The 22,564-nt window shown below is 41.7% G+C and overlaps 1 protein-coding gene across 4 annotated transcripts in view; it reads right to left on the reverse strand.

The window, feature by feature from the left end:
* The window catches only part of sash1a (SAM and SH3 domain containing 1a), a 118,075-nt gene that overhangs the window by 68,267 nt on the left and 27,244 nt on the right, over positions 1 to 22,564 (reverse strand). The window contains exons 1-2 of one of the 4 annotated variants that reach the window (XM_048601139.1): positions 3,956 to 4,025; positions 3,720 to 3,875 (exon numbers count right to left, since the gene is read on the reverse strand). The exons of 2 other annotated variants lie outside the window; for them this stretch is intronic. In XM_048601139.1, the coding sequence (XP_048457096.1) occupies positions 3,720 to 3,722 (3 nt within the window). In that variant the 5' untranslated portion in view covers positions 3,723 to 3,875; positions 3,956 to 4,025. Of the gene's footprint in view, positions 1 to 1,169; positions 1,743 to 3,719; positions 3,876 to 3,955; positions 4,026 to 22,564 lie in introns of those variants that run through there. One more of the 4 variants, XM_020516694.2, reaches the window with a different exon arrangement.

The following is a 22,564-nucleotide window of genomic DNA, read 5'->3' on the forward strand; positions in this document are numbered from 1 at the left end:
AAACTGACCATTGTTAAAGCATGTCAAATATTTGGGCTTTTTCAAAATGACTATCAGTACCAACAAGTCAATGACATAAATTAACTGACCATTGTTAACACTGCAACACAGATAACAGATGCACCAAGTGACCATTATTAAGTGTGTCAAATACCAGAACACCCTCCAACTGATCATTACTAGTACTTTCTCAGATACCTGAACACTGTTCAACTAACCATAGTAGTAGTGATACATCAGATGGCTGTCAAACTAACAACACTATTAATGTGTCAGTTGGCTACACTCTTAACTTGACCATTTATACTAGTACAGATACCTGTCGAGGTTCAAACTGGTCAGTACCAATATAACATCAGGCTGACACACTCAAGCCTGGAATTACTAATAGTACATCAAATACCTGAACACACAACCTAAGCATTGCCAATATGTCAGGTACATGAAAACAATGCTTTTACGAATGTATGGTTTGAGCAAGTTCACGAGATTCTCTTACTTAATGGCAACAAGTACATCAGATACCTAAACACAGTCTTAAACTGGCCATCACCAAGGATAAATCAAACAGCTGAACATGTCTAAAAGTATAACTAGTAACTGTGCGTCAAATATCTGAATACAGTTGCGTAGATGATTGCTAACGATGCGCCAGATGTCTGAACATGTACGAATCTGCCGCTAGCTCCAGGTGGTCAGATGTCTATGAGCACTCGAACTGACCCAGGTGCATCAGGCTCCCGAACGGACAAGAGAGAAATACCTGAGTATCCTTTCACTGACCAAAAAACTTAAAGTACACTAGAATGTTGAGATTAACCGATTGACAGCCACAGTTGTCAGAAAGGTGAATACCTCTGCTCCCAAACCTCTAGTATGTGTCTAATACCTGAACATGCAACTTGAGAGTGTGTTCACTAGCGCAGAATATGGACCAGATCAAACGAAACAGCGAAGCAATTAAATCCGAGAAAGAACTGAGATGCAAAGACAAGTAAGTTGGAAAATGCTTTGAAGTAACTGCTGGAGATTCGCTCGGAGAGTCTCCTCAACAACATCTGCTCTTCCTGACCGAATTTCCTTTGGTTTGCTTATTCCCCCAGAAGGAAACCGCTGAACAATTGAACCTTCCTGAATGACACCACCCACATACCCCTCCCCCAACTCACCAACATCCCCATCATATCACTCCAGAGGGTGCAGAACGCTTCGGGCAGGTCGGCCGAGGGAGGCAGACAATCATGGGGAGTATCGGGGTCTTCATCCATTGCACTGCTCCCCAAAGTCCTCCAATCAACAGCAGCTTACCACCGGGCTTTGCCCCTCGGACCGGATCATACGAATCGTTGGTGAAGCTCTGAGACCCGGCTATCAATCACTGCAGCAGACGACAAATGGCCTCAAAACGGAATGGCAAGGAGGGGAGAAAGTAGACTCGCCCCGCTCAGCAAGATTTCTTCCCAACCCCCTGAGGATCTCAGCGGGCAATGCACACCTCATAGCCCGGCCACAGTCCCACACCGGCTCTCCCTCCCCCCAACCCACCTCCCCTTCCAACTCTCTGCTCTCGGCCTCTCCGCCGAGCCGGGGAGGGGTTGGGGGGAAGAGACAGACGGACAGAGGGAAGGGAGAAAATGAGGGACACCTCGCCGCTTGTCACTTCTCCGGCAAATCCCCCCCCCCCAACTCCTCAACAAGTTTTTTCCGCGCCCGCCCAGTCTGGGAGAGTCCGACCCCGACCGAAAACAACACTTTTCTGCAGTTGGTCAAGGCGAGGAAGGGGCGTGAACACGGGGTGGGGGGCGGGAGGTTGTGTTGGAACGGCCGACGGTACTGCAAGACGAACGAATTCGATGGAGCGAAACGGATCCTCCTCGACAGACAAGAAACGCAACAGGGTCCGTCCCCCCCACCCCCGAGTGTGGTGCAGATCGGGAGATAGCCGCCTCTCCCCCCCTCCTGACAAAGTGAGCTCTTCCTCCTTCACATGACTCTCTCCCACATTTCCCACCCTCCCTTCCCCAACCAACCATATCAACACTTCGCTACAAAAGCTGCTCTGATGTCAGATGCTAACGGAGAACAATCGCAGTGTGTGCAAAGTGCTGCATCTGCTTGGCTCAAGTATTCACACAACATACTTAAATCAACAGCTTAACAAAGAGAAAGTTGCAGCTTTGAGCCAGACTGCACAGTCGAGGCCTGTGAACTTTGGCCGCAGGAAAGCTCACCCCTTCACTTAAACGTTAACACTCTTTCTCCCCCCCACCCACAAACACTTCTTGCATTATAGAACGCTGACATAGAGAAACTGGAGGAACGGATAATGTGGCGAGCAGTTTTGATCGATTCCCCCTCATTTACTCGGTTTCCACTGGCAGAACAGCCGGTAACCAAAGGATCCAGATTGAAGATAGTAAGCAAAATAGTTTTGGAGTTGAATTGGTGATAAAATAAGCTCCTTTCAAACGGCGAAGTTGAGAAGGTCTGGAATGTGTACCCCGAGCATATGGTGAAAGCAGATTCAACAGAAATGAAACTGGAGCTTTTGTGAGCAGCTTCTTAAAAAGGGTGTTCTTTAACTTCCTTCCATGTCTTACCCGTTGTCTCAACTTCATTCATTGAAACTCTTTTCCTGAAACTGACATTCTCTCTCTCTCTCCCCCTCCTCCGCCATGACTTGATGCTTCCTTAACACTAAAACAAAGAACTGCAGGCGCTAGAGGTCTGAAACAAGTAAAAATAAACTCAAATTTCTGGAGAAACTCAGTTGGTCTGGCAGCGTCTATGATGAGAAAACAGCGTTAATGTGTCAAGTCCACTGATCCTTCTTCAGAACTGATTGCAGCTATGAAAAGGCGGTATTGAAGCTGATGACTGCCGTGGCGGGGGGGAGGTGGAGATAAAATAGAGGCGGGCAGACAAAGGGATTATTGATAGTAAATTACGGAAAAAGAGAAACTACATGGGAATAATGAAGATTCTGCCTCAAGATTAGCAAACTGAAACCTGAGATTCAGGCAGGATCCTTCATTCTTTGGATATTTGTGAAACAACTGAATCAATTACACTGTTGCTTTGACTGTACATTAAAGTATTAATTAATAAATTAATAATATTGTAAAAGTGCAAAAATTTAAAACTGTAGTCAAGTCCTTTTGTACTGTGACTGGATTTAGAGGAACAGATATCAAGGAGCATCAGCCAGGAATTGGCACATTTCTGTAATTTAAGAAACTAATCTAATGCTTTTTTTGTTTCATCTTGACATATTTGAAAAATCAAAAACCAACTTTTGAAAAGTATCCACCCACAGAATGGCAGACCTGGCTATGCACCAAATCTCAGCCTCATTGTTTCAGTCTCTACCTGAATAAACAGGCAGAACCACTTCAGCTCTGAACTGCCAGTTTTGATCATCTGATCTATCATCTCTGTATGTGGCTCAGTGTCATGTTTTATATTGTGATGTTCCTGTGAAGTTCCCTGGAATGTATTATCACATTAAAGGCCAAATTTAAACGTAAATAGTTGTACTGCTGAAAAGGCAGCTGAAATTAGTAACTAATAAAAACTGTAAATCAATTAAATAGAAGAAAATATGTGGTGGCAACATGAACAACACAAAAAGTAAACCCCTGGGGTTTTAATACTTAAGTAGTGCTTGGGAGATATGCAGTCAGTCATATTCATTGGTTAATCACTTGGATTAAACTTACCATGTGATATCAACAATGGCAGAACTCTTGCTCTTATAGGGTTAATGTTCCTCAGATTGTCAGCGTGTCGTTTGAGCACCTGCAGTCCCTTCAGTCTTAGTTAGAAATCCATCCCATAGACACAATACTTGGTACTGAAGAGGGTTTAATTCCCAACTGTTGAAACAAGTCCAGGTAATCAACAATCCAGGATAACAGTGGCTCTCCTCATTTTTTCAAACTGTAATCTTTCCTACCGGAAACTAATGCCTCTTTCTGCACACGTTTGGATAGCTTGCCCTTCCCTTTTCAGAACACCCTTTCCTGGCGACGATGTCACTTCCACCCAAGTTCCTCTCACCACCAGAATCAGCTGTTGCCATCAGCAATTTATGGCTGAAAATTGGCACCCTGACAACAACAAGCTCACCTCCCAACCCTGAGGCGCGGTAAGGCTCCACACCTACTGCACAATAAACATTCTGTACAAACAGGCACAAAGCTGCAAATCCAGCAAGCACTCTCTCTCTCCTAACAATTAAAGTCACAGAGTTGTAACAATTACACAACTTGACTTTAAAGGTGTAAGGCAGCAGAATAATGCAAAATACAACCAAGGTATCATACAATCTTTGTTCCAAAACTGTTTTTGTAGTTTTCTGTCTCTCCGAGATATACTTACATAGAATTCACAGCGGAGAAATAGGGCATTCAGTGCAAATGCATTTATGCTCCACCTGATCTTCCTCCCGCCAATAATAACCAGCTACATTCATATAGGGTCTTTAAATATAGGAGTTTATCTTTCAAATTGTCAGATATTTTTGGATTCTGAACTGCATAAGGAGGTAGTAGGGACGCTAACCAGAAACCTCGGTCAATATTGTGTTTTCAGAAGCATTTTACTGGAGGAAAGTGAGGTCGAGAGAAGGAGGGGAGGAATTCCAGAGACTATGGCCTTGAAAGCTAAAGGTACAGTTACTATTAAGGCGATTAAAATTGAAGGTGCTATAAAGACCCAAATTAATAGCCCTTCATTCTATTCTTTCCTCTCTTCTCTGGGTTCCCCTAAGATACAAAGGGCCTTAGTCATTCCTTGTGGTAGCAAGATCTGCATTCTAAGCAGTCTGTGGGTAAAGAAGCTTTTCTTGTAAGAAATATATACTACCAAAATGTTATTGGTTGAAATATTGTACTAAAATGTCTGCACACCCAATCTGTCTGCTAAACTTGGCTGTTTGTTATCTGCGTAACATAAATCAACAACAACAATACTTCAGTTTCAGGATATTGGGACACAAGACATCACAGGAGTAAAATACAGGATTAACAAATCAGTTCTCAATCTTCCACTTAGACCCAATGCTCCTTCAAGGTTAGTGTATTCAGCACGTTCTATAATTTCAGCAGCCGCTGTAAATCAATTAAGCTGTTATTCACCAGTAACACTCTTGTCTCTTAGTCAGAAAGTTGTAGGTTCAGAAACTTGACTCTCAGGTGGAATTTTCCAATTTTCAGTTAAAATGTTTTGCCAAGTGAAATTCACAACACCTAGGCTGCGTGGCTTGGAGTGACCTTTCTCACGCAATCTTCCATTCTTAACCTTGTTAATCTTGCTGCCAGGCTCTAGCACATCTTTCTCAAGGAATCACCTGGTCTGAGAGGTGGAGATACTCACCGCTGCTGGGACTTGTGGTAATCATGCCACTGGTGTCATATTTAAGGTTAAGCCAAATACCATTTCACATGCTGCAAGCCAGGAACAGGCCATCGCACTCTGGTGCTGGACAGCTCTCTCACTGTTTCATGAGAAAGGAGTTTTGGTGGACAGGGTGGAGAAGAGGAGAGCAGTCCTTTTCCCATTGGACTGCCTCAGGCAGCAGAGCACCAGACAAAGGCGGTCTGAACCCAAATTGTGGGCCAAGTTGATGCTGCATCCCAGGTGAAGAGGGATGACAAACAGTGCAGGAAGGTCAATGGTCTTTTGTCCTCTACAAGGGCCTTCTTTCTGTGACCTCACACTCACAGTCACAGTCACTCAAGTACATGCCCCTCACCAAGGTTCATGGAATACAACTCTCATTATCGCTTTCAGCGTGGCTTGTCAGTGGCTCTCACCTAGTTCTCCCAAACATGAACCCTTCCTGTTTTCCATTCACTCACTGGGGCGACCTCATCACTTCTCCTGTCCGTGTATCATAACTAACTCTTATATCCACGTCCATCATACTCAATCCCTTCTTTTGTCTCAGTGGAGGAAAAACTGACCCACAAACCTAAACTGATGTTTTCACCGCATCTGACCATAGCACTGACCGTGCTCCAATCATAGACTGCAGGGACACTAATCCCTGAACTCTGGAAGGACCAAGCACCTGCCTGATGGTGGCCAACCCTCCAGACTGGAATTGGATGAGCCTCTTGACTGACTATGGCAACACTGTGACTGACCAAAACAGAGTTCGGGATGTTCCAGATGACATTTACTTGCTCCAAGGAAATTCCAACTTCTAACTTCCAGTGCAATTCCCATGAAGTCATTTGCATGAGATTTCTGTATGGTCATGATGCACAACTCCAATCTATGTTGTTGCAATGACCATCTCTACATTGAACTTTTGATCTCTGATTGATGGGTTAGGTCCACAAAGGTGAACTGGGATTTTGAAAACCTACAAGGGGTGTTGTCAATGAGGGAATCGGAAATCAGCATTATTTTAGAAATCAATATCCACCACCATAAAGTTTCTAATATTGAAGAAATAGTTGTTTTAGCTGATAGTCACAATTTAACCTAGAACATCTAGGTGGCAGCAAACCATTGCTCACAAAACCACAAAGGTGCTGGAGAGAAGTGAAATGATAACATGACAGAAATGAAAAAAAACTGATGTTTCTCTAGCCAGTAGAGAACATAGGAATGATTTGAAAAAGTCAAGTTGTTTTGTTACCATAAAACAGGACACATAATAGTAGAATACTGGCTGAAAGTTAAAACCAGAGACAGTGGTAAATGTAAGCTTTACTAAATGTGTTTAGTGTTTTTTTCAGGAAATACTGTACCAGTAGATGAAATGGGTGACAAATCTACACCATGTAATGAATTTTCAATGTATGCAAATCAGAGCGTGAAAAAACTATGACGATCTTATCTTTGACAGTAAAGTAACCCAATTTGATAAAGGACTGTTGAAGATTATGGGCTTTAGGGATACTGGTTTGGCTTGGATGTTAGCAAAAAATGTTCACTTCTCTCCAGCGAATTTGAATAAATAAAATATCATTAAGATTAATTGATAAGATTATCAACAAAACAGACTGCCTAAAAATGAAACCTGAAGGGACAAACACCCCCTCGATTCTACAGTCCCCCAAAGATACACAAAGGAAGTACCCCTCAGACCCATTGTCTCTCTCTCAGGCACACCGACACACAGGTCAGCCAAGGAATTACAACAAAGACTAAAGCACCTTGTCAACAACTCAACCCACTTCATCCACGCAGCCCAGGAGTTCCTCAAAACACTCAAAGACATAAGAATAGACATGGATGAGACCATGGTATCCTTTGACGTTACCACTCTATTCACATCGATCAACATACCACTAGCAAGAGAAACACTAGCCACACTACTGAAGGAACTGGACCCTGATATCTCCACAGAGAACATGCTGAAATTACTGGACCTATGCCTCATGACCCACTTTACCTTTAATGGCCAGATTTACGAATAAATCAACGAGACACTTATGGGGTCACCCATCTCTGGACTAATAGCAGAAGCAGTGATGCAGAGACTTGAAAGCATGGCCCTTCTACAGATCCAACCCAAACTATGGATCCGATAGTGGACGACACATTCATCATCATCAAACGAACTAAACTAGAAGAAACACACCAACTTATAAACAACATTTTCACCGCCATCAAATTCACCAGAGAAGAAAAGAAAAAACATCTCCCATTCCTGGACATGACGGTAGAATGCAGGGCCAACAGGGGATTTCTGACCAAAGAAACAGGAAGGCCACACACACGGATCAAGTCCCAAATTTCAACAGTAACCACCCAACACCCACAAATGGAGTTGTGTGGTCTGTGTGGAGTTTGCACATTCTCCCCATGTCTGCGTGGGTTTCCTCCGGGTGCTCCGGTTTCCTCCCACAGTCCAAAGATGTGCAGGCTAGGTGGATTGGCCATGCTAAATTGCCCGTAGTGTTCAGGGAGGTGTAGATGAGGTGGGTTATAGGGGGATGGGTCTGGGTGGGATGCTCTGATGTTCGGTGTGGACTTGTTGGGCCGAAGGGCCTGTTTCCACACTGTAGGGATTCTGTGATTCAAAAAAGAATACATGAACACCAACCGGCAACAAATACTCACTCATCTCCATATTGGAGGACCACCAGTTCGATTGGGACAACGTCAGGATCTTAGGACAAGCCAAACAGAGACAAGCATGGGAATTGCTAGAGGCCTGGTTCTCCACCAAGAAGGCCATCAATAAACACAGAGTTAAACCCTACATACACACCACTGCAAAGAAAAACCGGAAATGAGGTAATCAAGTCCAACGCATCCCAGAGTTTAAATACCAGGCGGGAAAATACAACTGCACTGATGATGTTACCCAGAAGGGTATTGAAACTTCTGCGGAACAACGAACCAGCTCAGCAAACGAGCCAACCACGGAATTGATGAGAATTGTTTAGCTGTTCCACTGGGTACAGTAAATTTAAAACTGTGCTTCATTAGTCAATGGGTAAGTTCTTGGAGGGATACTGTTGGCACAATCAATCAACAATGTTGATTTCATATAAGGAAGACACCTCATGGGGAATAAGCTGCTGCCATCTCCTGGGATGGGGGCAAATTTATTGGAATAGACAATGTACTTAAAGAAACAGGAACAAAATATAATCCTGCTGTAGAAACATTTCTTTCCTGACAAAAGATGTGTCCAGAAAGTCAAAGGTTCAAACTTTTAACGTGAAAGAGACAGTAACATGCTAGATGGACCAAATCAGATTGATGTCAAATGCAAACAAACTGACTGTCAGCTTGGAGTTTGTCTGCAGATGCTAAGTGATAGGAGTAAGAATAGAATACAGCAATAGAATTCCAGGCGAATGAACAAACAAAGAGAGACAGTCTAAGTAAACCAAAATAATTTGGGTCTGGCAAATGCTGCTATTTTGGAACTGCAAGCGTACATTAAAATATTGGAAAGAGAAAGAAACTTCAGAGGAATGAAGACGTTGCTCTTGGAAAGGATTTTGAAGCTATAAATTGACTTGCTTAAAAAGTGCCAATTTTTTTTTGACTAATCATGTAAACACTATAATTTTTATTTTTCAGTATTTTGATTGTAGGCTGAAATGGGAAAAGGGCTGATTTAAAAATCAAGATTGTGGAAAGAATGACTGTATTTTAAAACAAAAAGAAATTTGCCAGATACTCATTTTACGTGCTGTTTAGACTACGGTTTGTTTAATCAGTGGGGCTGGTTCAAGCTGGGTGAACAGTCTACTTTGCGGATGAGCTGGAGCCAATGGGTGTGTACGAATGGAGATTCAGCTGGCAACAAGAAGGTGATTGACAACTGATCACCACTTCGGAGACTAGTGATAAAGGACTTCCACTTGCCGACACCTATGTGATTGACTCCCAGAAGGTTAACAGCATGCAGAATCACAGAATCCCTATAGTGCGGAAATAGGCCATTCGGCCTGTTGAGTCTTCACCAATGCTCTGGAGAGTATCTCACCCAAAACCAATCCCCTACCCTATCCTCGTAATTGCCATGGCTAGCCCACCTAGGCTGTATATCCCTGGACACTATGGGGCGATTTAGCATGGCTAATCCATCTAACTTGCACATTTTTGGACTGTAGGAAGAAACTGAAGCACCCGGCATGAACTCACACAATCACAGGGAGAATGTATAAACTGCACACAGACAGTCACCCAAGGCTGGGACTGAGCCTGGATGTTGGCACTGTAAGCCAGCAGTGCTAATCACGGAGTCACCATGCTGCCCATGTGGGTGTGAATGTTTGGTTAGAAACCATCAGACCTCTGTAAAAGCAGGAACTATCTCTTTTCTCTGCAGTTAACCTTAAGCCAGAAGAAAGTCAGTTCATTTTTCCCTTGGCAGTTGCTGTAAGCTGTGTCTCTTAAACAGCAAGCCAGAGACTTTTACAAAAGTGTGAACTAGCCACCCTGTACCTTCTACAAACACAAAAGTGAGAAAAATGAATTGGGGGAAAAAATGACTGGGCATTGTTCATGTACAGTAAGTTGTTGGGTAAAGCACAGGAAATTTATATTTCAGAGGTGGTGTTTTGGGATTATGTTATATAAAAACAAAATTGGGTGTGAGTTAGTGCCTGAAGCATACAGGCAAAAGTTCCGGAATTTAAGAAAATAATCAAAGCAAATCTACCCTGAATTCCATAGGGTTAAGCAAAGTGATTCTGACAGGTGGATATAAGCAATAGAAGCTGAAATCACTTATGAAGCGTTGAGAGAGATTATTCTCAGAGATTTAAAAATTCATTACATTCTGTAATCAGAAACCGTGTTGAGGACCAAAAAACTGCAATAGCTAGACAACCTGCAATAATGGCCGATGATAATTAGCTAATCCATAAAACTAAATATTTTTTCCATCAGCCTCATACTTTTGAAAAGGGTAGAAAATGGGACAATGAAAGAAAGACAAGTAGCCAGAGTAAAGAATGGATAATGGGAATGGTCCTAAGCCTCTTCCTCAGATCAGAAGGGAAAGCTCCAAGGGTCGAGGTGAAAATCGGAAGCTATGGTTCTTACATTGTAACAAGGTGGGACATGTTCATTTAGAATGCTGGAAGTTGTGAAGGAAAACCCATGAGACTTGCTGGAGCTTGTACGAATGCTTCCAAATAGGAAACTGGAAAGGAAAAGGCCATGGATCAGATTGTAGCTTTAAGTACAACTAAGACCAGATGTAAACACTGTTGTGAGTAAAGAAGAAGTATGTAAGGTAGATGAGAAATATGGATGTTTTTTGATTAAGGGCAAGAGAACTCTGTTTTCTTCAAAGGACATTTTCAAGTCCATAACCACAGTAAGTGATACAAGTACTGCTCAAAATTTCTTGCTGGAAGAGGATTTAGTTTTCTCTGCAGAGAGTTCAATGAAAGCCAAAGTAAATGAAATAGGTGAAGACTATATCCTGGCTCCATTGCATCAACTGAGGTGTGACTTGTGTCTGGAATGGTGGTGGTCAGAGTAGGTAGGAAATAATATATGGACGGAGTTGATTTAGCAGGAGTGAAAGTTGCATCTTCGTCACACAATGGGATCATGGCTGATCTGTGACCTAACTCCATATAATATACCTGCCTTTGTCCCATTTCCTTTAATACCTTTGCTTAACAAAAATTTATCTATCTCAGATTTTAAATTATCAACTAATCCTGCATCCACTGCTGTTTGTGGAAGACAGTTCCAAACATCTACCAACCCCCTCACCGCTTTGTGGGTAGGAGAGTTTCCTAACATCTCTTCTGAATGGTTTGGTCTGAATTCTCAGATTATGTCCCCTGGTTCTAGAGTCCCTACCAATGAAAATATTTATCTTTTTCTACGTTGCCTTTTTGTGTTAATATCTTGAAGACTCCTATTAGATCACCCCTTAACCTTCTAAATTCTAGAGAAAAGAGGCATAATTTGTAAAATGTCTCCTCATTACTGAAGTCCAGGTATCATTCTTGCAAGCCTATTTTGTACTCCCTCCAAAGCCCATATATCCTTCCCAAAGTGTGGTACCCAGATCTGCTCTCAGAACTCCAAGTGGGGTCGAACCAGAGATTTGTATCACTGCAGCATAACTTCTACATCCTTATACTCCAGTCCTTTAGATATAAAGGCCAGCATTCCATTAGCTTCCTTGATTATTTTCTGCACCTGTTTGTGCCATTTTATAGATCTGTGTACCCGAACCCCAACACCCACCCCAACCAAGTCTCTTTATACATCTACCATATTTACTTTCATACCATCCAGAAAGTACCCTGCTCTATCCTTCCTTGATACAAAATGGATCACCTCATACCTGGTTACATTGAATTCCATCTGCCACAGTTTTACCCATTTAATCTATCAATATTGTTTTATAATTTTATGCCATTATCTATACTGTCTGTAATGACACCTAACTTTGTGTCATCAGCAATTTGGATATATGACTTTCTATGCCTTTACCCAAGTGATTAATAAATAATGTGAATAATTGAGACCCTAACATAGATTCTTTGTGGGACACCAGTGGTCAGATCCTGCCAAATTGAGTACATACCCATTATCCGTACTTTACTTTGCTTGTCACTCAACCAAATTTCGAGCCATGTCAGTAATTTGCCCTCAGTTCCATGGGTTTCTACCTTAGTTAACAGCTTCTTTATCAAATGCCTTCTGGAAGTCCATATAAACAACTTTATAGACATTTCTCTGTCCACTACCTTAGTCAACTCTTCAAGAAATTCAGACAGGCTTGTCAGGCATGACCTACCTGTCATGAATCCATGTTGCCTCTCTGATTATACATTCCAAAAACTTCCTCACCACCGATGTTAGGTGAACTATTCTGTAATTCCCTGGATTTCCTCTTTCGTAGTAGTGGAGTGAAATTTGTAATTTTCCAATCCAGAGGGACGTCTTCTAAACCTAGGGGACTCAGATTATAGGAGGGACATCTCCAATGTACTCCCCTATTTCCTTTAGCACTCTCGGATGGAAACCATCAGGTCCCAGGGATTTGTCATTCTTTAATTCCATTAATTTCTTCATTACCAATGTTCTATTTACATTAATTTTATTCAGTTGCCATTCCAGGTCCACTATTAATTTCCTTGGGATTTCCTGGAAGCAATCTTCCTTTCCTACTGTAAAAAACAGAAGCAAACTAACTATTCAATATGTCTGTCATTTCCCCATACTCATTGGCAACATTCCGACTTTCAGTTTTTACTGGGCCTACAGTGCTCCTGACCTCCCAGTTGCCCTTAACATTACTATAAAATTTCCACTCATTGATTTTATTGTCCCTGGCAAGTTTCTGTTCATAATCCTAATTTTAGCAGCTCTTACAAGCTGCTTTGAGGCCCTTTGCTGGTCTTTATGTCTTTCCCATTCAGTAGGATCTGTGCTCTTTTTGCATCTTTGTAAGCTCTTTCCTTTAGTTTTATGCTGTTGCTTTCTCTTCAGTTGTCTTCCTCCAGAGGTTTCCACTGGTTGACAAGAGAAACAAGGTGGACGGATCACTCTTAGAAAATCTCTGATGTATCAGTTAAAAGTCACGGCTTGCAACAACTGTTGCAGGCAAGATAAACTGGTTTTCTCCAAGTTAACAGTGAGTTTTGACTGCAGGGAACAGACAGGCCACTCCCAAGCTAAGGAAGAACTGAACTCTTCATTGTCTCTGAAACTTGTCCTCAGCTCCAAGCTAATCACACAGTTGTTGACAGACAAAAAGGTCTTGGTCATCACTAACTGGTCACTAGTCCAAAGACCAATTAATTTCTTGCTGCCAACCAACTGTACACCCCTCAGCTCCAAATCGTCTACAATCCAAACTTCAATTGCTGCTTGTTCAAATCGTTGTTTAAACAATTCTTGTAATGGATGTCAGGTGCTTGCTTTTAAGACATACAGCCACCCTTTCGAACAGTTAAAAACAGCTCTTTTTCTTTTCAGTCCACATATCTTTTTAAAAATAAATCACAACTCAAAAAAAATCCCACGATCCTTACAACCCACAAGACCAGGACAAAGGATTAGATTTCTTACTGTTTTCTAGCACAGATTCCCCAAATGAATCTACTATGTTTATTCCATTTGAATTGATTTATGGTCATGAGATTAGAGGTCCATTAAAATTGATTAGGGAGAGTCACTGAACCAAAAAGATGAATCCTCGATGATGGATTGCATGTCGGTGTTTCTAGAAAGACTCACAGAAGTGAATAAGGTAGCACAAGAACATTTGAAAGTTTCACAAGTGAAAATGATAACACGGGCAAATAAGGATTTAGCAACTAGAATGTTTCAAGTGGGAGATGAAGTTTTGGTATTGTTACCTTTGCAAGGTGACTCTCTGAAAGCAAAATTCAGTGGTCCATACCAGGTAATTAAGTGGATTTGTAAAGTGGTTATGTCACATAAACATATTGAAAAGCTATTATCATAGGGAAGTGGATAAGGAGGAACAAGTGTGTCAGACAGCAAGAGTAGTGGAAGATGACAGAGACAATAACAATGACGTAGACAGCTCTCAGAAGGAACCTTCTACAGTTTGACTAACTAAACACAAATACTAGGACAATTAGACATTGTGTTCTTATATTTGGAGAAAGCACAACAAGAGAGGATCTTGTAAGATGATTGAGAAAGTATATGGCAATCTCTGGACATAAACCTGGATGCAGAACACTAGCTAGGAATGATGGTTGTAGGAGAGTCAGGACCACATCCAATTCAGTCTTTAGACAGGTCATGACAAAACATGCAATTGCTTCAAGTGTGCCTTTCAAAATATTAGAAATCATTATGATTTAGCAGATACAGCTTTCAGCTTGATGGCATCTCATTTGCCGAAGTGCTAAGTTCGTTCTTTGGGCCACTTTCCTACCTCGACACTATCTGATTACTATCAAGCTGGAGAACTGGGGTGTGGTAGTGACATGCCAATCTGATAATCTGCAGGATGATGCAATCACTTTTTTGGAAGAATCATACTACTGATCCAGATTCCTGTATTGACTTGTTTCATTCCTAGTTCAACTACAAATCTCATTGTAAGGTCAAAATTACAAAATCTCTCAGAAAATTATACAGCATTTCCAAAATACTTAAAAATATTTCCACTCAATTATAGAATCCCTACAGTGTGTAAAGAGGCCATTTGGCTTGTTGATTCTGCACTGACCTTTTGCAGAGCAGACACCCCTGCCCCCCATGCCCGTAACCCCGCATTTACCATTGCTAAGCCACCTAGCTTACACATCCCTGGACACTGCAGGGTAATTTAGCCTGGCCAATCCACCAAACCTGTATATCTTGGGATTGGTCAAGGAAACCTGAGCAGACAGCAGAAATTCACACGGACATGAGGAGAATGTGCAAACTCCACACAGACAGTCACCCAAGGCTGGAATTGAACCCGGGTCCCTGGCACTGTGAAGCAGCAGCGCTAACCACTGAACCACTGTGCCGCCCAGAACAAAACCTCTTACTTTTCTTTGCATTCCAGAAAATATTCCAATATTTCCAAATTATCATCTAGGAGATATTACATGGCTTTCAAAAGCAACATGGTGTGGAGATTTCTCTTTGTAAAGAACAGGAGCAACAAATGCATATCAATATCATTAAGATGACAGGTCAGAAACCCAAAACAAGGGCTAAAAATACCCATATAATTCCAAATGTGTTTTGTTTTTTAAAAGAGAGGACTGCTACAGAGACAAAATGACTGCGGGTATAAAGTCAGTGGTTGGCTGGCAAAAATTCTATGTGGGATGATGAATATCATACATACGGACGTGAAGAGAACATCAAATAACAAAGGTAGTGGGAGGTGTACTGAACTGTGATTTCATGACTACAAAGATAATGACAGACTGATGAAACCCTTCTTAAAAGCAAATCGCCTTACAGCCTATGTCCCAAATCGCAAGTGCATTTTATATTCTTCCCTTTGAAGAATAGGCAAGAACACGGGTTAAAAAGCCTGTTTCTACTCTACTGGAGGTGCCAGCGAGATTGCACACTCTTATGTACCAGTCTAGGTTTTAACATTAATGTGCTGTGAAGGTGACAATGAAGAATTATTTTGCAGCCACCCTTGTGTTGCCTCAGTATTGACATTTGAATCAAGAGGGACTAAAACTCAGCGAGTCATCAAGAAATTTAAAACTGTTGTTTTGCTCACAATTGCACATATTGAGGGATGAAGGTTGCTTACAATTATCCAGCTTAAAATGGAAAATGGCAGATGCCATTCCACAAATAAACTGTAGATCAACATCAACCTTTAAGTAAAAAGTGAAGAAAGCAACATGGACTCATAACAGCAAGGAGACTGGAGGCTCTTTTTTCTCTCAATTTCCCTTAAATACAGAAACTAGCTGATGAGAGGCATCTTGGAACAATGACTCACTGAAAACTACGGATACACTGGAGTTTCGCTATAATGGAGGAAATAAGACAACAGCTAAATATCTGGACTCAGGATTGTTTACTTTTGCAACTCAAAGACTCCTTTTAAAAAAAAGACAGTAAACATTTATGCCTGTAGCAGAAACCCTCCCTTCACTTTCTTTGTAAGCACATTAAGTGTATGTGTGTATATTGTGTCCCTCTTTCATTGAAGAAAACTTGGGGTTGGTGTAACCAAAGATGTATAATGTATGTGCAGCAATCATTTTCAGAATGGTTTTAATAGAAGTATGTTTATACTGTTGGGTTTATGACAGGTAGGGTAAACATGTAATGTTTGTTTTGCAGTTCAGAAAAATTAAGCAAGTTTTTTAAAAAAAAATTCAGTTCAGAAGAAACCACGGCTGAATTAAGAACGTTTAGTTTCTCTCCTTGAAGGATTCACGGCAGTACAGGGAAAAGTGCACTTTAGCAAAAGGGTTTAGCTTGTAAAGTTTCCAAACCAGAAATATTTGGTTCAAAATCTGCAGGTTATTAGAACTGTAAAAGCTTAGACCCAAAGATTTGTGAAAAATGCAAGTTGGTCGGCCTGGAAAGAACTAATTGAACTGTCTCGTTAGCCCAAAGGAATGAACGTGGAAGGAGTTATTTAAGTCAAACCCTAAATAGTTGAAATAGGGGCATAATTTCTCTGCGTTTGAGAGTCTCTGTAATGGATAATGTCAGAAAACACATTGAAACTTTGTTTTGTTGTGTGTTTTAGGTCTTGCAACTGTCTTCTATTTGGATATCTTGTTCATTTTTATTTCTTCTTCTGTGGGAAAACTTCTGCTCTATTTTTAAAGAAAAGGCTTTGGCTTCATGTGAGTATGTTTCAGTGCCAACCCCCACATTAACTAACTAAACACTAAAAAAAATGATCTGTCAAGCAAATTTTGTTCTGGATTTGGACTTGTCCAACAGCATCACCAGCTGAGATTGTGACAACTCACTTTCTTTCATTTTTGATCTGGTTAATGAAGTTTAATTAAAGTGTGATAACTATGAGTTACAAATGAAAAAAGTATCTTTAAAAATTCTTGTCAGCCAATGAGAGGGTATTGAATAAAAAGGGAGAAACGATCCTCTCCTTCCCCAAATTGTCTACAATGAAGAAAATTTAATTTGAAGCTCATAATTTGAATTCACTCAAAGGGTGCCTTTCTCAGTCTTTATGTTGCTAATCAATTAGATATAGCTGTGAGTAGCGACATCACAGTCACTGATATTAAAAAGGGCTGCTTTAAGTGAATCGACCAAAGGGCTGGGAATCAGTTTACACAAGCGAGGTGTTCTTAAAAACAAAGGAAATTTACAGCTTAGCAATTCCGTTTAGGTTAATTGTCCGACATCACTTACATCATCTGCCGTACTTTTTCCTGCAAGTAAATACCATCACCACTTCATGTACGCTCATGCACCACTAACTTAACTATTAGCTACCTATCCACCATGACTACAACTTTATTTTTAGTTAAAATTTTACAAGTTTTAACTTTAATTTTTAAAATGTTAATGAATTTTTCTCCCACCACCATTTTCTTACCTCATGAAAGTGCTGGCACCAAATGTCCTCAGACTGAATACAGTACCTTGGCATCGTGGCATCAGAGCTGGCCAACTCTAGGCTTCAGCTGGGCAGGTTCTTGAGTCCTCTCACTTGATGCTGACTATTTGTAGAAGTTCAAGCATCAGGTGAATCTTGATACATGTTGGGCAAAGGATTTTTAGTGTTGAATACCCAGGAATCTCATGAGGCTATTGTTCTTTTCAAGGCACTTTCCTTGTGTACTTGTCACAAATCCAAAACATTCTGGCACCGAGGGTCCCCTATCAATTCCTTTATTTCCAGGCCCAAGTGCTGATACTTCCACCTTTATTCTTCCCAAGCCTTCTCTAATGCTGTCATTGTCCTCATACCGCACTGTTGCATCAACCACAGTGACTGATCGATCTTTCTTGAAGATAATACGAGTTTCCAAAGTATCCCATCCTCATCCTTTGCTCTGGGGTCCAGGTATGATGTTTAGCTGTATTTAAGAGATGTACTCTTGCAGTTTTGCCAGGATCCTGTTGTGGCACTTTATTCTGGCATTTTGGAGGATGGGCACCATTGGGAGATGTGTGCGAGGGTTTCTGTTGAAGCCGTGCATCTGCGAAAAGGTTTGATCATGTAGGGTCAACCTTGGGTAAGGATCAAACTTGTCAGTACAGGTTACAGCATAGGAGCTGGGTATTGGATAAGTCATGATGATTGAATATTGAAGGTGGGTTGATGCAAGAATTTGATACTTTATCACTTTGGTAGTACTTGATACCCGGTCCTGACTATGGAGGCTAAGCCACTTGGAGAGTTCCTAACTTCCTCCATGAGTCACAATCTGGTATTTCACTGGTTGGTGCCTGGCCTGAGTTAGTTGATTGGGTAGATCCTTCCATCTCTAGGGCAATAGACTTCTTGTCCTGTAGGAGTGTTGTAATCTAGGGTCTAGAGTTCCTGGAATTCCTCTAATGGTGTCAATGTTCTTCCCGCAGAATTAGAACGAGACCTGGATCATGCTATCTCTTGATATCTGAAATGCTTTGCACTTTTGAACAATCAGAAATGGAATCCACACTCCAAGTTTTGGTATGCTGAGCCTACCATCCTTGTTCTTGGAGTATAAGAGGCTGTCAGTTGTGTGTGGTGAAAGATGTAGAATCTGTTTCGTGGCATGCAGATGATCCGACTTGACAAGAGTGTTCTGTGAAGTCTCGGTTAAGATCAGGTGAAAACTGGGAATTATATGTGTCTTTAAGGTTTTCAACATCTGCATTGGTCAAAGAGCTGTTGTTTTCAGGCTGGAAACACATGCTTTAGGCTTCTCGTCCTGAATGCCCTCAGACACATGGGTCTATGTGGGCACCCAGGCATTATTCTGTCTCACCCGGGGAATGTTGGAGACAGAGTCACCTTTTGTTGTCCGGTTCTCTTCATGATTGTACATCAAGGTCTTTCCCTTATAAGTAAAGTAGAAACCTTATGTCCTTGTGGTGTTCATACTCAGGCCTGTATTTTTGCAAAAAAGATTGTACTATTTCCAGGTTTCATCCTATTCCGATGTATGTCATGCTTAACACAGCAATGTCATCTGCAAAGGCCAAAGTAGAACAATCAATTCTTTGGTCTTCTAGCCGCATGGAAACTCGTGACTTGGCCTTTTCCAGGGCGAACACCAGCTGATCCAGCGCAATTTTGAATGGATGCATGAGACGGTATCATCCTGTGTGACTCCTCTCTCTATTTTGACAGTTTAGGTTTTAGTCTGAATACTTTCTATAACTAAAACAAAGAACTGCGGGTGCTGGAGACCTGAAACAAAAACAGAAATTGCTGCATACTTCAACAGGTCTGGCAGCATCTGCAGGAAGAAAGCAGAGTTCATGTTTCAAGTCCAGTGACCACTCTGAAAGCACAGTTAACATTTTGGTCATTGGACTCAAAATGTTAACTCTACTTTCCTCCCACAGATGCTGATTTTCACCAGCAATTTCTGCTTTTGCCTCATTGACTTGTGTTGTTTGAATACAGGTCTTTTATTAGTTTAATGAAGTCACCAGGGGAGGTTTACTTGGTGCAAAGCATTGATGAGAAGTTTATGTCCAACAGAAATGAACGCTTTGCAAGGTTGACAAAGACAATTGCTTCGTCCTTACAGTCGTGTTTAGCTCCCTATATGATGTTTTCACGTACTGCGACGTTCCCATTGCAGCTGGGAGTTGCTGCCAGAAAACCCTTCTCTCTTGGGTTTATCTCGACTGTTACACTCGGTCTTTTGCCCATGATCTTTGAATTGAATTGAACTGAATTAGCTTTATGGTCACGTGTACTCAAATGAGTACAGTGAAAAGAGTACAAGTCGCCACTTACAGCGCCAACTTAGGTACAAGTTATCTAGGTGCGGATTCTTCAGAACAAGTTATTAGAAAAAAATTGAAAAACAAATAAATAAAAAAGTCCAGCATTGCAGATCGTAGGAACAAAATAGAAAAACAGAGAGATACAAAGTTCAGAACAATAGTCCTTCCAACCCAGTCCAAGCTGGCATCTAGCCTCCAGACCGCACTGGGCCTCGACTCTAGACCATACCGGGCTTCACCTCGAGGCCGAGAGACTGCTCTGGAATCACCTTGATGCCAGAAGTCCACACCGGGATGAAGTACCACCAAAACAGGAGACTGCCTTGCTGGGCTGAGAGGATGCCTCACCAAGGCTGAGAAGAAAGATGAGAGACGAGGAAAGAAGTACAAAAGTAAAAAATAGAGGAAAAGAAATGGACGGAGCAGACGAGCTCTGGTATAAAGCCATAGCAGCATGGGACCTATCATGAAGGTCACCGGTTGTCTACAAGGCATTCTGGATCTTCTGTTTTCAGTATGAGAACTGTGTGGCTTTTCTTAAGTGATTCCGGGATGGTACTCAACTTCAACCATAACAAGAAGAGTCACAGAAGCGGTGTGTTATCCCCATTGTGGATGCCTTTGATGGACTTCCAGGCTCATCCCAGCTGGGCCAACTGCGCTTTTAGGGTTGATCCCTTTACTGGTAATATTGATTTTCTCCTCCTCTATAGGTGTCATTGTTGTCTGTTGCCCCATTGACAGGTCTATTCAGTGAATATACTGACATTGACTTTGTTTTTTGGAATTGGTAATTTAGTCCGCAAGTTCTGATAGTTTATCTTTGGAGAGAGAACTTGCGATATGGTGCCCCTACGAATTAACCAGCCAGTTGTTGTCTGTCATGTTTGTAAATAAATGATGTTGCTCAGAAGTGAACTCTTTTTGGCAGCCCATTTCTTTCTCAATCCTGTGTTCTTCCTGCACGTGTTGTTCTTGGGTTTTCTTGACGTGAAATCATAAGACCCTTTGGCAGTTTTTTGGGGTTTATTCCTCATCTTGGGGAAGCCTGTGATACTCTCAGTAAGCCCAATCCTATGCACCCTGACCTCTGTGTCACCACATGTCAACACAGCAGTTTGTTAGTCTATATTACAATACTTGGATTGTAGGCTGGGGTTTGATAACTGCTTCGTTTGTCAGGTGACTTCACCTTGATTGGTGTCTTCTTACAGGGCGGTTCTTGTGCGCTGTCTTCTGAAACAGCAGGCTCTGGGGGTTGGGTTGCACCCTGGGTGTTCTGCAGTGCTGTAAATTTGTCTGAGATCTGTTTAAAGCACTGACCACACATCAGGGAGAAACATCATGTCCAATTCTGGCCAATGCACTTTAAAATCATTGTCAGGGCCATGAAGAATCACAAGATTCTGGATCGGGGACTTTGGCGACACGGCAGAACGGTGGCTCAGTGGTTACACTGCTGCCTTACAGCACCAGGGACCTAGGTTCAATTCCAGCCTTGGGCAACTGTCTGTGTGGAGTTTGCACATTTGCCCCATGTTTGCATGGGCTTCCGTTGGGTGCTCTGGTTTCTGCTTGTAGTCCAAAGATGTACAGGTTAGGTAGAATGGCCATGCTAAATTGCTCCATAGTATCCAGGGATATGCAGGCTAGGTGAATTAACCAGGGCAAATGCAGAGTTAAGGGGATAGGGTGGGGAGTGGATCTGGGTGGATTGCTCTTCAGAGGGGCAGTGTAGACTTGAAGGGCCAAATGGCCTCTTTCTGCACTGTAGGCATTCTATGATTCTAAGACACTGAACAAATTCAAGGCTTTTCTCCAGAAAGAAGCCAAATGGTCAAGGCTTTCAAAACTTTCCCCACCACAGAAGGGCCAGCAATCCGATTGAAGATCATTAGTAAGAAAAGCCAAATGGAGGTGTGGAAGACATTTTCATCATGCAAAATTATGATCTAGAAATCACTGTCTGAAAGCGAGTTTGCAAGAGATTCAATCATAACTTTCTGAAGGGGGTTAGATAATACTAAAAAAAAGGGGGAAAGGTGAAGGACTATTTGGAAGACCAGAGATGTGTCCTAATTAGTAGTTAATTTTGACCAACAATACATGCATGGAGGCCTAATTGTTACAATTCTCATAGAGACCAACAACTTTTCAAAAGAAAGGAAAGAAATCCAAGTTAAAATTAACATACAGGACTTGAAATATACAAGTTGGATGGAGAAAGAGAGTGCATTCACTCAGCAATCTACTTCGTCAGCATCTCATTTGCTTATGATGGTCTGTGGAGAAAACAGGTGCTTAAACGCACAAGTAGTAGTTGGTTTGTAACATGACCTTCTTTCTCCAACTGCTAAGTCCAAGTATGGTCAGGGCTAGTGGATTCTTATTACCTGGCTTCTGTGATTAGATTATATCTAAGCAATTTCCTTTCACAACCAGAGTCCCATTGATTACATCTAATGGTTTGTCTCCCTGTGAGTACCCAGGTGATCATCTTGATGCTTGGAAGTTGTCCCCATTTATACTCCTTCAAGATAATTATTCTTAGTGAGGATTTGCAGAAGGTCTTTTCCATCACCCTTTTATCATCCACTTTGAGTACTGCTGCTATTGTTTTGCTTCACCTTGCTTATGCTCAGCACTGATCCCTGTGATACACTACTTGTTACATCCTGCCAACCAGAAAGTGAGTCTTATGCCTACTCTATTCTCTGTTAACTAGTCA

Source organism: Rhincodon typus, chromosome 9, assembly GCF_021869965.1.
Source record: "Rhincodon typus isolate 14 chromosome 9, sRhiTyp1.1, whole genome shotgun sequence".
NCBI lineage: Eukaryota > Metazoa > Chordata > Chondrichthyes > Orectolobiformes > Rhincodontidae > Rhincodon > Rhincodon typus.